The sequence below is a fragment of the Heptranchias perlo genome, chromosome 4 (assembly GCF_035084215.1).
Source record: "Heptranchias perlo isolate sHepPer1 chromosome 4, sHepPer1.hap1, whole genome shotgun sequence".
NCBI classification, from domain to species: domain Eukaryota; kingdom Metazoa; phylum Chordata; class Chondrichthyes; order Hexanchiformes; family Hexanchidae; genus Heptranchias; species Heptranchias perlo.
The window spans coordinates 69565454-69581637 of NC_090328.1; the positions used below are offsets into that span (position 1 = coordinate 69565454).

General features: G+C 43.3%; 1 protein-coding gene and 1 long non-coding RNA gene across 3 annotated transcripts in view; one reads left to right on the forward strand and one right to left on the reverse strand.

Annotated features, from left to right (window-relative positions):
• LOC137321005 (uncharacterized) overlaps nt 1–11938 on the reverse strand; it is a 29296-nt gene extending 17358 nt beyond the window's left edge. Inside the window, exon 1 of the long non-coding RNA XR_010962693.1 lies at nt 11619–11938. This is a non-coding gene — a long non-coding RNA (uncharacterized lncRNA). The remainder of the gene's footprint in view (nt 1–11618) is intronic.
• pcsk5b (proprotein convertase subtilisin/kexin type 5b) overlaps nt 1–16184 on the forward strand; it is a 348074-nt gene that overhangs the window by 86324 nt on the left and 245566 nt on the right. For both annotated transcript variants that reach the window (XM_067983096.1, XM_067983097.1), the window contains exon 7: nt 6199–6371. In XM_067983096.1, the coding sequence (XP_067839197.1) occupies nt 6199–6371 (173 nt within the window). The remainder of the gene's footprint in view (nt 1–6198; nt 6372–16184) is intronic.

Consider the following 16184-nt stretch of genomic DNA (forward strand, 5'->3'; position numbering starts at 1 on the left):
GTTCAATCCTTTGTGCTCAGCTCCTCGATAAAGGAGGGGGATAAAAATCAGCCAGGGTAGGCCTTTGTTGGAAAGAGCACATTTGTCGACAGGATTGGGCTCTGCTGTGGTGCCCTTGCTGCCTCCCCTGCCCTGTGGCTGACTAGGTTGCCAAAACTTACTGGGACCACTTGAGTGAGGTACTGGAGGGCTGCTGGCTCCTGTGGAACCAAACTCCAAGATTCAGAGGTTTCAAAAAAAAAAGGGGGACAGAAAAGGGAAGAAAATTGGAAGGAGGGGAAATACCTGATGGTCAATGAACAAAGTATAGATCTAATGAAAATGAACATGAAGGTGTGCATATACTACAAACACAATGGTGATGCTTCTGACACAAGACCAAGTTAGGTGTTAACACCCTGGGTTTTTATAATAACTTTGTTTATTATTGCCCAACTACCTTTTTGGATGAGGTGTTCAGATAAAGCTGTAATGGTTACCTGGGCAACTGGCTATAAAATTCATATCTGTAGGTGCTGCTTACATAATTGGGAGAAGCAGTAAGATATAAAGGCAAACCAAATAGGGGTCCGACAGGGTGGATGTGGAGAAACTGTTTCCACTTGGGTGAGTCCTGAACAATGGGGAACAAATATAAGATAGCCACTAACAGATCAAATTAAGAATTTAGGAGGAATTTCTTTCCACAGAGAATGGTGAGAATGTGGAACTTGTTGCCACATGGAATGGTTGAAGCAGGTTGCATTGATGCATTTTAAGCAGAGGTGTGCTATATCCATGAGGGGGAAGGGAAGAGAAGGATATGACTGCAGGGGTGGAAGAAGTAATTGGAGTGGGAGGTGGTTTGTGTGGAGTATAAACGCTGGCATAGACCATTTGGGCCGAATGGCCTGTTTGTGTTGTAAATGTTTGCACAGCCAACAAATAGTTTAAAGCGTGCCACAAGCATGCAACATTAGCTACTATCCATTTTAGGTTACTGTAGACTGGATTGGGTGTAATTCAAAATTGAACAATATTGATGCAAACACCAATCTAGCCACTATTTTTTGCTACAGGATCTGTCAAGGTGCAGACTTGAGCTGGGCACTATCCTCCACATGGCTGGGTTTCCTTGTTTTTTGACCAAGTGTCTGCTGTTTTTCTATAGTTTTGTATATAGCTTGCAGTAGACTAACTGCCGGCTTGTTTACATTTATCTAGGATGAGCAGGCCATCAGCTGCATACATTCTTGCCACTCTGCTCCTGATTTCTTGCTCCTTCATCAATCATCCTTCCCCTACCTCCTGGGAGAGGCAAAAAGTTAGAGATCTGTAGTCAGTTCAGGAGTCCTATTTAAATATTTGCCCACATGGGGGAATGGAGAGAATCAGGCAAGCACCAGGAGGTCTGATATCCATGCAATGTCTTCTAGAATAACCTCCTTCCATATACTATGATCAACTTGTTTTCAAGAAATCCATCTAACATCTTCATGAAGGATTGTAAGGAATAAGTTCATCCTTAGCTTTTAGTGGTGGGAAGAGCAGGAAAAGAGATTCCTTGAGGCTTAGTTCCTTTTTGTGCTGGCCCTGACCCAAATAGAATTTCCTTTTTTTGCTACATTCAGTGACTCCAGTTTCCCAGTCCTTCCTTCAATCCTCTTCAGCTGTTTGAAGAACCTTCTTCCTTTCTAGCTGCCACAAGAGAACTTTAATATAGCTGTTTTTGGATTGGCTAACGTCTGTATGTATTGCAGTGCACCCCCCCAAAAAAAAAACATGAATAAATATTATTTTGTTCATGAGACTGAAATGATGGCTTTGGACCTGATGTTTTGTGTTTAGAAATGAATAAGCTTAAATTGAACAATTTAATTAAATTGAATTATTGGTCATGGCTCAGTGGTAACACTCTTGTCTCTGAGTTAGAAGGTTATGGGTTCAAGTCCCACTCCAGAGACTTGAGCACAAAATCTAGGCTGACACTCCAGTGGAGTGCTGCACTGTTGGAGATGCTGTCTTTTGAATGAGATGTTAAACTGAAACCCCATCTGCCCTCTGGGATGGACATAAGAGATTCCCTGGCACTATTTGATGAAGAGCAGGGGAGTTCTCCCTGGTGTCCTGGCCAGTATTTATCCCTCAACCAACATCACTTCAAAATCCATAGCGAAGTCCGAATCAATGGTTGGGAGTCAGAGAGCTTTCCGATCAGATCTGGAGTCAGGCAGGGCTGTCCTCTCTCCACAGTCTTGTTCGTATGTTGTATTGAGCTGTTTGCTGCATCCATCAGGAAGGACGCAGATATCGGGGATGACGATCCCAGGCAGTGGAGGCTCTCTGGTTAAGGCTTCCCTGTACATGGACAATGTCACTGTCTTCTGCTCCGATCAGCATTCAGTCCACACACACTGGGCATCTGCAAATGTTTCGAGCTGGCCTCCGGGGGCAGAGTGAATCGAAGTAAGAGCGAGGCCATGCTATTACACAGGTGGGAGAACCGATCCTTTGTCCCCTTCACTGTCTGGTCCAACTACCTGAAGGTGCTGGGAACCTGGTTCAAGGGACTCTGGCCCGCATGAAGAACTGGGAGGATCGCCAAGGCCAAACAGAAGCTTGGTATGTGGATGGGGCGATCCCCCTCCATAACCGGCAGAAACCTGGTGATAAGGTGTGAGGTACTTGCGGTGTAACTGTACGTGGCCAGGGTCTGGCCCATTCCCCACAACTCCGCTGTCAGTCACCCGAACTATCTTTCACTTGGTCTGGAGGTCCCAGTGTCTGCAGGGACACCATGTACAAGCCCCCAGACAAAGTGTGGGTGGGGAAAGAGAGTGTCCCCAATGCCACTTTGATCCTGATGGCCACCTTTTGTGGCGTGGCTGCCTTGGTGTCTGTGGAGCCCCAGTACACAAACATCAAGTGTCATTATGTGCTGAGTTTCTACCTGTTCAACAGACTGAGAAGGCTGAGGCAGGCTGAGGCTGGCTGAGCAGGTGCAGGGTGTCCCGAACAGGTGGACCCCCTCCCTCCCCCCCCCCCCCCCCCCCCCCCAAACAACCTGTCCCAGGTGGAGAAGTTCCTGAGGAGGAACCCCTTCGACCACAGGGCTGTCAGACAGTGGTTGACATGGAACGTTTGAATGTCCTGCGAGGAAAGGAGAGGGTTGATTAGATCGGGCATTTCCCCAACCAGACTGTCGCTGCCATTTGGCAGAAGGTCTCTTCGCCAGAACTGACCAACTGGCAGCAGGATGTAGCTTGGATGGTGGTGAGAAGGGCTCTCCCAGTGTGATCCTTCCAACAAGCGCGGAATCTCCGTATCACTGCGAGCTGCCCTCAAGGCTGTGGCGGGACGAGATCGTTGTCCACCTCCTGATGGACTGCCCGTTCGCGCAGAGGGTGAGGAGAGAGATGTGTTGGGGATGAACACCAACAGTTCGATAACGCAGGACACTGTGCTCCATGTGCTGTTTCCTGGGACGCATGCCGAGACCGGTATCAACTGTGGCTGGAAGACATCATCTCGGTGAAGGAGGCCATTTGGTCTGCCCGAAACCTGCTGGTCTTCCAGCTGAAGGAGCTGTCCATAACCAAGTGTTGCCGACTGGCACGCTCCAAGGTCCAGGAGTATGTGCTACGGGACACACTGAAGTGAGGTGCAGCCTACACAAAGGCTCTATGGGTAAAGGCCACCGTATAAAGCCACCCCACCTTGTATTGTACAGAATGTATTTGAAAATATGTACGGTGTTGTAAAATTGTAACAATGATATCGTGCATAGTGCAATCTGCAATGTAGTCGCCTTGAACTGCTTTGCTGCATTTTGTATCTTTTTGCTTTAACTGTGTATCTTCAAATTTGATGGAATAAAGTATATTTTGAAATTTTAAAAAAAATCACTTTTTTATTAAAAAAAAGACTGGTCTAGAAATTTGGCACTAAATGGCCTGATAGCAGGCATTGGACCTTTTAGTTTATGCAAATAAGGGGCCCAACTCCTGTTTGAGGCACCCCACCGCAAGATTGGTTTACCCTGAGGCAGCCAGCGCTGGTTGCACTCAGGAAAACTAGGTCTACATCTGGCCTAATAGCAAGATTAAAAAATATATTTACCCGAATGTGGCGCAGGGGGGAGTGCTTCTCCCAACCCCACGTTCAAAGATCGCGGGCCGCTGCCTGCTGGTATTGCAGTGGCCCAATCTTCCTTCTGCTTCGTCGGTAAGCTGACTGTTACTGTCTGAAGATTGCTGGCTCGATGGTAATGAGGCTGAAGATAGAGTACGCCTCGGGTCTCACCGTTCAGAAACCCTCCCGCATACACCCAAACTTGTGCGTGCCCAAAATTCTAGGCCATTATCTGGTCGTTATCTCATTGCTGTTTGTGGGACCTTGTGCTCAAATCAGCTACTGTTGTAATGTAGGAAACACAGTGGCAATACTTTGTTGGCTGTAAAGTGCTTTGGGACATCCTGAGGTTGTGAAAGGTGCTTTATAAATGCAGGATCTTTTTCTTTGTCTTTTTCACGTAAGACAGAATGATAGCATGTAGAGGGCATTTAAATATAAAGGACAACCTATGAATGATGCATAAATATACCTGCAGGGCATGAATGATTCATGCATTGAATCTTTAGTGATTTTTTAACTGAGTGGTGTGTGTTCTGACTGAGGATATTCTCCTGAATTGCTCAAGCAGGGTGTCGACAAGTATTCCTGTTAAGTGTTTTAATAGCAATGAGAGCTTAGCTACTGGTGGCAATTGGTTCAATTTTTTAATAAGCTGCCAGATACCTGAAGACACCAAGCTGTGATTGAATAGTAATGGCCTCTATCTTTATTGCAAAATTGAGTGTGGACCAATTGAAGGATTCTGCAATTTTGTCCTGCTGGTGAACTATCCTAACCTCTGCAATACCGCATTATTTATTAACTTGATTGATACTCTGTAACAAAGCTTTGGGCTGTTTCATGTTGAGAGGTCAGAGAAGTGTAGTGTGGAACATTCCTTTGTGTTTAATTGACTTCATTAGTGTCAAGATTCTAGTTTCACCTGTTGGAGAATTGGTTTCACACAAATATAAATCTGAAAATAACTCAGCAAGCTAACTCCCAGTCTGCCTAATACAAATAGTATTCCAATAATGTAGTAGTTGTACAGCCAACTGAAATGGTGGTCCAGCTGAAGTAATTAAACCTAATACAGACAGGATTGGGTTAAACATTTTGTGGGAGTCCGAATTTGAATTTTCCAATGGAAATTTAGACCCTGAAACTACATAGTGGGATAATTGCATAAGAATGCTTAAAGGATTTGTTAGATATGGCTTCCTCTGCTAAAATAGCAAAGAAATTTCACACACCTGCTTTTAGATTTTATACACTGCTGTCCCAGAGAATAATTTAAGGGCCATAGTTTCTGGGATCTTTGAAATCCAGATTATATTTACTTTGCCAACTCTTTGGGTGCTTGCTGTGTGCAAATTGGCTGCTGTGTTTCCTACATTACAACCGTGACTACAATTCAAAAAAGTACTTCATTGGCTGTAAAGTGCTTTGGGATGTCCTGAGGTTGTGAAAAGTGCTATAAAAATGCTCTTCCCTTCCTCCCCACCCAGTCTGTCAAACTTCAGCATATAACTGAGCCTGTTTGTTCAGTATACAGACACCTCTGCATGTGGCAGGAGTCTCATGCTTCAGATTGTGATCTTCTGCCTCAGGATTATGATCTTGTACCACCATTGATTGAGTTGAAATTCTTAACTTTTTCTATACTTTTACTCTTCAGCCAGAAAAAATAATGCAAAGTACCTGGCCAATAGTATGCTTTTCCATGTTCAGGTGCCTTTGGATGTGTGTTCACACTGGTTCGAAAACATTGAACCCCCCCCCCCCACCAAAATTCCTGGAATGGTTTTAGCAGGCTGTTTCAGGATGTATTCCACCAGTGACTTACAGGATAGTTTAATGGGGAGCAAGAGATGACCTCATCTGGCAAGTGCCCCCGGTGAGGGGGAAATAATTGATCTATTTTAAATAAATCAAATTTTTAATGTAAAATTGCTTTGCAGTATAAAATTGGAGAGTAATTTGAATGAAAGTACTCGACTTTCCTCCCTCTAGACAGTTATTCTTTAATGACTAATGTGCCATTTGTGGAAGTACTGTACATGCAATTGTGCTAGGGTCATCTTTAACCTGTTGAAATTTGATTAGGTGTTCGCATGCTGGATGGTGATGTCACAGATATGGTGGAAGCAAAGTCTCTCAGTCTGAACCCTCAGCATATTCACATCTACAGCGCCAGCTGGGGACCAGATGACGATGGAAAGACTGTGGATGGCCCAGCATCCCTTGCAATACGGGCCTTTGAGAATGGCATCAGACAGGTAAGCCTGCAGTACTTGTGTGGAATTGTTTGGCTGCTTGCCTGGTTTGCAGCATCACAGTGCTTTCCCCCCTTCCCTTCCTCCCTGCTTCTGAGTTTTGCGGCTGTGCGGTGAAGCTTGGCGTGAGGCCAGAGCTTTGGACATTAATGATCAGATGTTGTATGGTTGAGCTCCTGGGGTGTGCTCAGCATGGTGCTCCCTACATTTTATCACCCACTTTCATCTTTTTTGCTTGACTGCTTTCACTGGCTTTCAAAGTAAATTCAGTTTGTCAGTGGCACAGACTTGTTCTCACAACCAGGAGACTGGAAAGGGGAAGAGGCTCTGGAATTTTCTCATATTTTCATTCCAAGGCAGTTTGCTTGTTCCTATAAGCTATATTTTTTTTTAAAATGTGAGGGGGTGTGGCTGGTCCATAAAGCTCTGTAAACTGTTCAAATACAGCTGACAATTTAATCCTTTTTCATGAGCACTTCATTGTGTTAGTGCACTACGAACAGTAGGAGTTTTGAATGAAATTGAAGCTTAGGATGTGGGTTCACACCCAAGATTTCTCCACGCAGTAAATATCCATTCTCAGCTGGATCTTTGTTGGGGGGAGGGAACAGCAAAGCAAAACTGTCCAGTGAACTTTCCCATGGGAAAGGAAAACCCCTGGTTGATCAATCCCTACTGCTCTTGTAAATCTTTGATGTTGATTAGAGTGATTGAAACAGTAAAATGACTTTGTATGTTCTAGTGGACAATCAGTTGGGCATGTTAAATTTAACTAAACTCGATCTTTGACCAAAATTGTTTTATATAGGAAAATTGTTTCTCAATCCTTCAAAGCACTATGAATGCAATGAAGAACATTATTTTTAAACTTGAAGTTTAGGTCATTGGTTGCAATTCCCAATTTATTTTTTTCTTATTTTCAATCTGGCAGTGGATCTTATAATTAACCCCTTCAGACCTGGAATATTATTCCTGGATATGATTAAAGTCCATTTTCGGCTCTGTTTGAAGGATATAATATGTTAGTGTCAGCCATGGCTCCATGGTAGCACACTCTCTCCTGAGTCAGAAGGTTGTGGGTTTAAGTCCCACTCCAAGGATTTGAGCACATAATCTAGGTTGACAACTCAGTGCAGTACTGAGGGGGCGCTGTCTTTTGGATGAGATGTTAAACAGAGACCCTGTCTGCCCTCTCAGGTGGACACAAAACATCCCATGGCACTATTTTGAAGAAGAGCAGGGGAATTCTCCCTGGTGTCCTGGCCAATATTTTACATAGAATTACATTATGTAAAATGTGCAGCACAGAAACAGGCCATTTGGCCCAACAGGTCCATGCTGATATTTATGCTCCACATGAGCTTCCTCCCTCCCTACTTCATCTAACCCGATCAGCATATCCTTCTATTCCTTTCTCCCTCATGTACTTATCTAGCTTTCCCTTAAATACATTTAAGCTAATCGCCTCAACTATTCCCTTGTGCTAGCGAATTCCATATTCTAACCACTCTCTGGGGGAAGAAGTTTCTCTTGAATTCCCTTTTGGATTTATTAGTGGCTATCTTATATTTATGGCCTCTGGTCTCCCCTGTAACTGGAAACATCTTCTCTCTGTCTACCCTATCAAACCCTTTCATAATCTTAAAGATCTCTATCAGATCACCCCTCAATCTTTTTTTCTAGAGAAAAGAGCCCCAGCCTGTTCAATCTTGATAGGTATAACCTCTCAGTTCTGGTATCATCCTAGTAAATCTTTTTTGCACCTTTTCCAGTGCTTCTATATTTTTATAATATGGAGAGCAGAACGGCTCACAGTCTAGCCAAGGTTCTATACAAGTTTAACATAACTTCTCTGCTTTTCAATTCTTTCCCTCTAGAAATGAACCCCAGTGCTTGGTTTGCTTTTTTTATGGCCTTATTAACATCTATTGCTAATTTTAGCGATATGTATAACTGTGCCTCCAGATCCATCTGCTCCTCTACCCTGTTTAGACTCTTATTATCCAAGCAGTATGTGGCTCTCTTCTTCCTACCAAAATGTACCACCTCACACTTATCTATATTGAAATTAATTTGCCAATTACAGCTCATTCTGCAAGTTTATTAGTGTCTTCCTGTATTTTGTTGCAGTCCTTCTCGGTGTTAATTATATCGCCTAATTTGGTGTCGTCTGCAAATTTTGAAATTGTGCTTCTGATTCCCGAGCCCAAATCGTTTATGTAAATAGTGAACAACAGTGGTCCCAGCACTGATCCTTGTGGAACACCACTTTGCATTATTTACCCCTCAACCAACACCTAAAAACAGATCTGGTCACAATCATATTGCTGTTTGTGGGACCCTGCCGTATGCAAATTGGCTGCCATGACCGATTGCAACAGTGAATACACTTCAAAAAGTATTTCATTGGCTGTAAAGCACTTTGGGATGTTCTAAGGTCATGCAGTGCTATAAACAGTGAAACCTGTACTAACGGACACTCCCAAAAATGGCCACTTGTTGACGGTCCCAAGTAGTTACGGGGATGAGGGGGCGGACATATGAGGAGAGGTTGAGTAGATTGGGACTCTACTCATTGGAGTTCAGAAGAATGAGAGGCGATCTTATTGAAACATATAAGATTGTGAAGGGTCTTGATCGGGTGGATGCAGTAAGGATGTTCCCAAAGATGGGTGAAACTAGAACTAGGGGGCATAATCTTAGAATAAGGGGCTGCTCTTTCAAAACTGAGATGAGGAGAAACTTCTTCACTCAGAGGGTGGTAGGTCTGTGGAATTTGCTGCCCCAGGAAGCTGTGGAAGCTACATCATTAGATAAATTTAAAACAGAAATAGACAGTTTCCTAGAAGTAAAGGGAATTAGGGGTTATGGGGAGCGGGCAGGAAATTGGACATGAAGCTGAGTTCGGATCGGTCAATGCCCTGTGGGTGGCGGAGAGGGCCCAGGGGCTGTGTGGCCGGGTCCTGCTCCGACTTCTTGTGTTCTTTAGATTTGTGGTTGGGATCAGATCAGCCATGATCTTATTGAATGGCGGAGCAGGCTCGAGGGGCCGATTGGCCTACTCCTGCTCCAATTTCTTATGTTCTTATGTTCTTATGTAACAAATACAAGCTGCATCTTGAAACCACAGACACTCTCAAATTACAAACTACAGACAACTTTCAATGCACCAAGTCCTGCCAGTGGGATGTGATTTCAGTTTATTTTCTGTTTAATCTTGCAACTTAAAACACGGGTCTGCAAGAGGCGGCAGCGAGTGAAACAAATGGCTTTGTGGAATGGAGAGTTCTTTACCCAGTATCCATAGCGGCAGAGAAACTGCTTTATCTCTGGGATTGAATGCTTGCACGGTTCTATCCCAGGCGTCTACTGCTACATTGGCAGTCTGCAGAGGCCGAGGTGGCTGTTGTACAGCAGAGTGCCTGGGAGGTCCCAGCCAAATTGGGTTGGGGGGGGGGGGGGGGGGGAAGGGAAATTAACGTCCTGCAGACTATCTGGGGCCCCCTCCCTCCGTGTGCTGCAATGTAGCACAACCCCATCCTGCTATTGCCAACCGACAGGATGTGGGAGGAGAGTACTCACCCAACCCTTTGTAGGGGCAGTGAGGGCAGTTGGTGACTTAAAATGCGCATGCACAGCGCAATACATCAGGCTGCGCATGTGTGGCCGGGGCCCGAGTGCGCATGTGCTAGTCGCTGTTGATAGTCACTCCGGGGATACAGCAGCTTCTTTGCCACGATGGATGCTGGGTAAAGAACACCCCATTCGACAAAAGCCAGGAACTGGACCGGGCAACACCAGTACGTCAGGTAATGATGAGCTGCTAACAGCCCCCCTTACTCACCCCCAGCACTTCAAACATTAGCAGCTGCAGCACACGGAGGGAGGGGGCCCCAGATAGTCTGCAGGACGTTAATTTCCACCCCCCCCCCCCCAACCCAATTTGGCTGGGACCTCCCAGGCACTCTGCTGTACAACAGCCACCTTGGCCTCTGCAGACTGCCAATGTAGCAGATCCCAGCATACGATGACCATTCTGAAAATAAGGACACCTGCAAAAAAAGACACCTGATGCAAGTCCCTTGGATGCCTCTAATTTACACGTTTCACTGTAAATGAAAGTACTTCTTTCTTTAAGAACTCTCATCTTTCCATCATCTGGTCCCCATCTTTTTCTTCTTTTGTAGTTGTATAATTTTTAGAAGATACGAATTAAAATATTTTGAAATTCTTGGGCAAGTTAACCTTTGACTAATGGCAGACTTCCAGTTGCTAACCTAATGGAGTTCCTGTACAGCTGGCTGAAGGGCCTGTTGTATACAAAGAACTACACTTTGAAAAACAAAGTAAACTGAAGCATGTGAGAGATACCTGCAGATATGCAGCTGTGTATAAATGCTGCCTTGTGTCTGACCTTTGTTATATACAGACATGGAACAGAAGTGGGTCACAGGCACCAGTGCCAGCTAAAACTTGAACTTTGGATTGGCTCGCCTGCCTTTTGGGTGAGATTTACCAGATCCAGATATGCTGCTATATGGATTTGTGTTTACTCAAATTTTAAAAATCATATGCATTTCTTTTGGGTTGAGGTGAGGAAGCAAAAGAATGAGAAAAGTAATAAAATGGCAGACCAGTGCTTACAGAATTGCACAGCTTGTTGGCCTATTGTGTGGCGCAGTTGAAAAAGGCCATAAAGAAAAGGCCAATCCTAGCTGAGAAGGGAAAGAGGAGAAAATAAAACAATCGTTCATTGATGAGTTGAATAAACTCCAAGGAATTTATTCAAATTTTGTTAAGTGGAATAGCTGAATCACTGCACCTAGATCTCCTCATGCCCTTCAATGGGGCAGTAACATTCTTTTTTAAAATTTTAGACCTGTGTCTCTTAATCTAACCAGCAGCTACCACATCTTATCTTTGGTTCTACCTGTAGTACCTGATCTATTGGGATTGTTGGCCTCACTATCTCCTGGCCTCAAATGGAACAGCTACATCTCCATTACATAACTGCCTCTAAAGTTTAGTTTCCACTTGCACCACACGCTTTTCCCTTAAAACAAACCTCTTAATTTGCATATAAACCCAAATCTTTTCACGATATAAGCACTGCTCCCCCTTAACACCTTGCTCTCACTCCTGGACAGGATACAAGATGATACTTGTCCCTCTTTCACGTCTGGTCTAGCCATCTCTCTCTCAAACCGCCTTGTCTTTACTTTATCAAAACTATTAAAGTCAATACTTAACTTTTTCTTCTTCCTTCTAAGCTGTATAAAAGTCCCACTCCAGAGAGTTGAGCACAAAATCTGGGCTGACACTCCAGTGCAGTCCTGAGTGAGTGCTGCATTGTCGGGAGGTGCTGTCTTTCAGATCCGACGTTAAACCAAGGCCCCATCTGTCCCCTCAGATTGACGTAAAAGATCCCATGGCGCTATTCGTAAGAAGAGCAGAGGAGTTCTCCCTGGTGCCCTGGCCAATATTTGTCCCTCAACCAACACCACTGAAAACAGATAAGAAAGAGAGTTGAATTTATAGAGCACCTTTCATGACATCGGGACATCCCAAAGTGCTTTACAGCCACTTCTCGCATTGCTGTTTTAGGGACCTTGCTGTGTGCAAATTAGCTGCTGTGTTTCCTACATTACAACAGTGACTACATGTCAGAAGTATTTTATTGACTGTAAAGTGCTTGGGAATGCCCTGAGGTCATGAAAGGTGCAATGTATTTTTCAAAATTGTGGCATTCCTTACTCCTTCTTTCCTTCCTCCAACCACTTCCAAGCTTTTAAAACTGAAGCTTGAAATTACCTTAGCACTGCTTTCTAATTACTTGGTCTTTTTATATTTAAAAAAAAACACTAATTTTTAACTCGTCCTAAACTATGGGCCTTTTGCTCTTCTCATTGGTTTCCCAATTTAAAAAGAAAATGCTTTGCATAACTTTTTTTAATGCATCACATATTTAAAAAGATCTCAAATGTTTGGATGTACATGAGATCCTCCATTGCAGTGGTCCTTTTCCTTCTTTCCCTCCTTCAGCTTGCAATGTTGATAGAGCAAGGGCCAAGGTGGAACCATCAAAGGTAACCGGTGGTACTCTGGTTGTTAGATTGAGATATACTGGAAGAAACTCTATTTTTGAAGAATTGAAAGGGCAGAGAGTCAAAGTCTCCCCACCTTGGCTGAAATCAGCCAACTTAGCCCAAACCAGGAATTGAATGGGATGATCTCTGTTTGTGTAATATCAGGTTATGTATTTATACACTACCAAGGAGGGGAACTTTTTCATTTGCTCTATTTTGCAAGAAAAAAGCTCAATAACTTAATTGTAGTAAAGCTTTTCTCCCTTCTATTTATCAGCAAGTATTTCAAAAATTGTCACTGTACAACGCATTACAACAAATAACACTGAGCTGTTTAATTTTTCCCTTTTCTAAAGTGACATGTCTTTTAATTTGTGTTCTTTCACTTTGTCTCCGTTCAGTTCTTCTGTAGTGACACTTTCCTGTCCTGTGATTTTGTTTGCAATGTGTTGATTGTAGGGAAAGGGAAAAGCTGGCAGAATCCCACATAAGGCAGAAGTAACCTTTCACCAGAGGTAATCTGAGTACGGAGTGTCCTTTGCACCTTGGCGAGCACAAACATGTTTTCCAGTGCCTCCAATTGGCAAGATAGATCTTTTTTAAGATGTCACTGAACATTGTCAGACCATCAGAATTGCATATACTACCAAGAAAAACATGCAGCTAAAAGGATTGACTCCCAGGATTAACCATATTAATTGTTAAATGTAAAATTAAACAAAAACAGGTGTAGGAAAGTGCTGTTAGTGTAACAGCTCTTATAGTAACCCCTTACTAAGCTGCTGACTGCTGGATTATGATTGATTTGGTTATAGCATGACTTTCCATCTGCAGTTCTGTGTAGTCTCACTATCTCTTCACCGTCTCTTTCCCCTCCCTTCCCACCCCCCCAAAATGTGCTAGTTGGGGCATACATCCCAGTCTATGTTCTCTCCTTGAAGATGCTCACTGACAGCTTGGGTAGTAGTCCAGAGAGTCTAAGTGCCTCATACATAATGCAAGTGCTTTCAATTTTTTTTCATATGTACATGAGAGAAGTAAAAATGAGAAGTGCTATATATTCATTCTGTTCCATTTTCCCCCATCCCCATTTCTCCTTCCCTAATTCAGACTACTTTTTAAGGTATGAGTGAGGGTTGAGCAATGATATCTGAGTCAACTGGCTTGTAATATGCGAACACCAAGGACTGCAGATCTTGACCAGTCTTCTTGCTAAGAATCATCTGATTTCCCCTGGGGTTGTTCAAGCTTTATGACGGCACCTTTATGTTGTCTTACTTGGGAGCGTTGACACCTAACCTATAAAATCATAGAATCTTACAACACAGAAGGCAGCCATTCAGCCCATCATGCTGTACCGGCTCTTTGAAAGAGCATCCAATTTAGTCGCACACCCCAGCTTTTTCCCCATAACCCTGCAAATTAGTCTTCAAGTACATGTCCAATTGCCTTTTGAAAATTCCTATGGAATCTGCTTCCACTACCCTTTCAGGTAGTGCCTTTCAGATTTTAACTATGCTTTGTGTGAAAAAATTTCTCCTCATTTCCCCTCTAGTTCTTTTGCCAATTATTTTAAATCTGTGACCTTTGGTTACTAACCCACTTGTCAAAGGAAATAGTTGCTCTCTATTTGCTCTATCAAAGCCCCTCATTATTGCGAATACCTCTATCATGTCTCCCTTTAATTGTCCCTGCTCTAAGGAGAACAATCCCAGCTTCTCCAATCTCTCCACATAACTGAAGTCCCTCACCCCTGGTATCATCCTGGTAAACCTCCTCTGTACTCTCTCCATGACCTTGATATCCTTCCTAAAGTGTGGTGCCCAGAATTGTGTACAATACTCCAGCTGAGGCCTAACCAGTGATTTGTTAAGATTTAGCATGGCATCCTTGTTTTTGTACTCAGTGCCCCTATTTACAAAGCCACGCTTTCTTAACTGTCTTATCAACTTACCCCGCCACCTTCAAAGATTTATGAATATGCACCCTCTGCTCTTGCACCCCACTCAAAGTAGTACCATTAGATTATACTGCTTCTCTATATTGTTACTCCCAAAGTGCTTCACTTTGCACTTACCTGCATTAAAAATTGCATCTGCATGTGTCTGCCTATTTCACCAGTCTGTCCTCCTGAAGTCTGCTACTATCCTGCTCGCTATTTACTATGTTGCCAAGTTTTGTATCATCCACAAACTTCGAAATTGTACTCTCTATACCCAAGTCATTTATATATAACCAGAAAAGCAATGGTCCTAATACCGACCCCTGGGGGACCCCACTGCTTACTTCTCTCCAGTTAGAAAAACATCCGTTCACCACTACTCTTTGCCTCCTATCCCGTAGCCAATTATGTACCCAAGTTAACATTGTCCCTTTAATCCTGAATAAGTCTATGTGGTACTTTATGGACTTCCAAAAGGCATTTGATATATACAACATCTACTACATTACCTTAATCAGCCCTCTGTTACTTCATCAAAGAACTAACTCAATCCAGTTAGTCATACACAATTTGTCTTTAATAAATCCGTGCTGGCTGTCCCTTATTAACCCATGTTTCTCCAAGTGAGAATTAATTTTGTCCTTGACTATGATCTCTCGTAGTTTTCCCACCACTGATGTTAGATTGACTTGCCTGTATTTACCAGGTTTATCCCCCTCCCCTTTTCTGAACAGGGGTGTAACATTTGCAATCCTCCAGTCCTCTGTCACCACTCCCTTATCCAAGGAGGATTTAAAGACTGTGGTCAGTGCTTCTGCTATCTCCACCCTAGCTTCCCTCAACAACCTAGGATGCTTCCCTCACTAGAGTAGGATGCATCCCATCTGGACCGGTTGACTTGTTAACTTTGAGCGATGCCAACCTATTTAGCACCACTTCGATCCGTTTTTAGCCTATCCAATATCACTACTTCCTCCTATTATGCTGTGACATTAACTTCACCCTCTTATATGAAGACAGATGCAAAATACTCATTCAGTACCTCTGCCTCCACAAGAAGATTCCATTTTTTTTTTTGTCCCCCAATTGGCCCCACCGTTCCATTAACTTTTTACTTTTTGGATGTGTTTTGGATGCCCCACCTTCCCTCCTTGTGGGAATATGATTGGTTTGTACCTGAACCATCTCTGCCTTGAAGGCCTGCCATTGCTCATTTACTGTGGGTTTTTTTGGCCAATCTTTGTTCCCATTCCAACTCACTGAAATTGGCTCTCTTCCAGTTGGGTATTTTCACCTTTGATTTTTATTTTGTCCTTTTCCGTAACTATTTTAGACCTAATTATCTAACGATCACTATTACCCAGATGTTGAAAGATACTCCACTTGCCCTACTTCATTCCCTAGAACTAGATCCAGCACTGCTTCCTTCCTTGGTCTAGAAACATACTGATTAAGAAAGTTCTCCTGTACACATTTTAGGAATTCTCCATCCTCCTTGCCCTTTACATTTTTTTTCCCCAATTTATATTAGGGTAGCTGAAGGCCCCCACCATTACTGCTGTACCACAGTGAAATGTGTGGTTCTCAATAAAATCATCTCTTCTTTTTACTGGTCCTATTATGCTCCTGGCTTAGTATTCAATTGTAAAACATCCCCCCTTCCTGTCACAAGATGATTTGCACATACTACCGTTATTGATGTCAGGTTTTAACGCAAGGTATGGACTCCAGTGAAATCAATTGGAAAAGCTTGGAAATCTAAAGGCTGCAAAACTTTTTTTTTGTGTG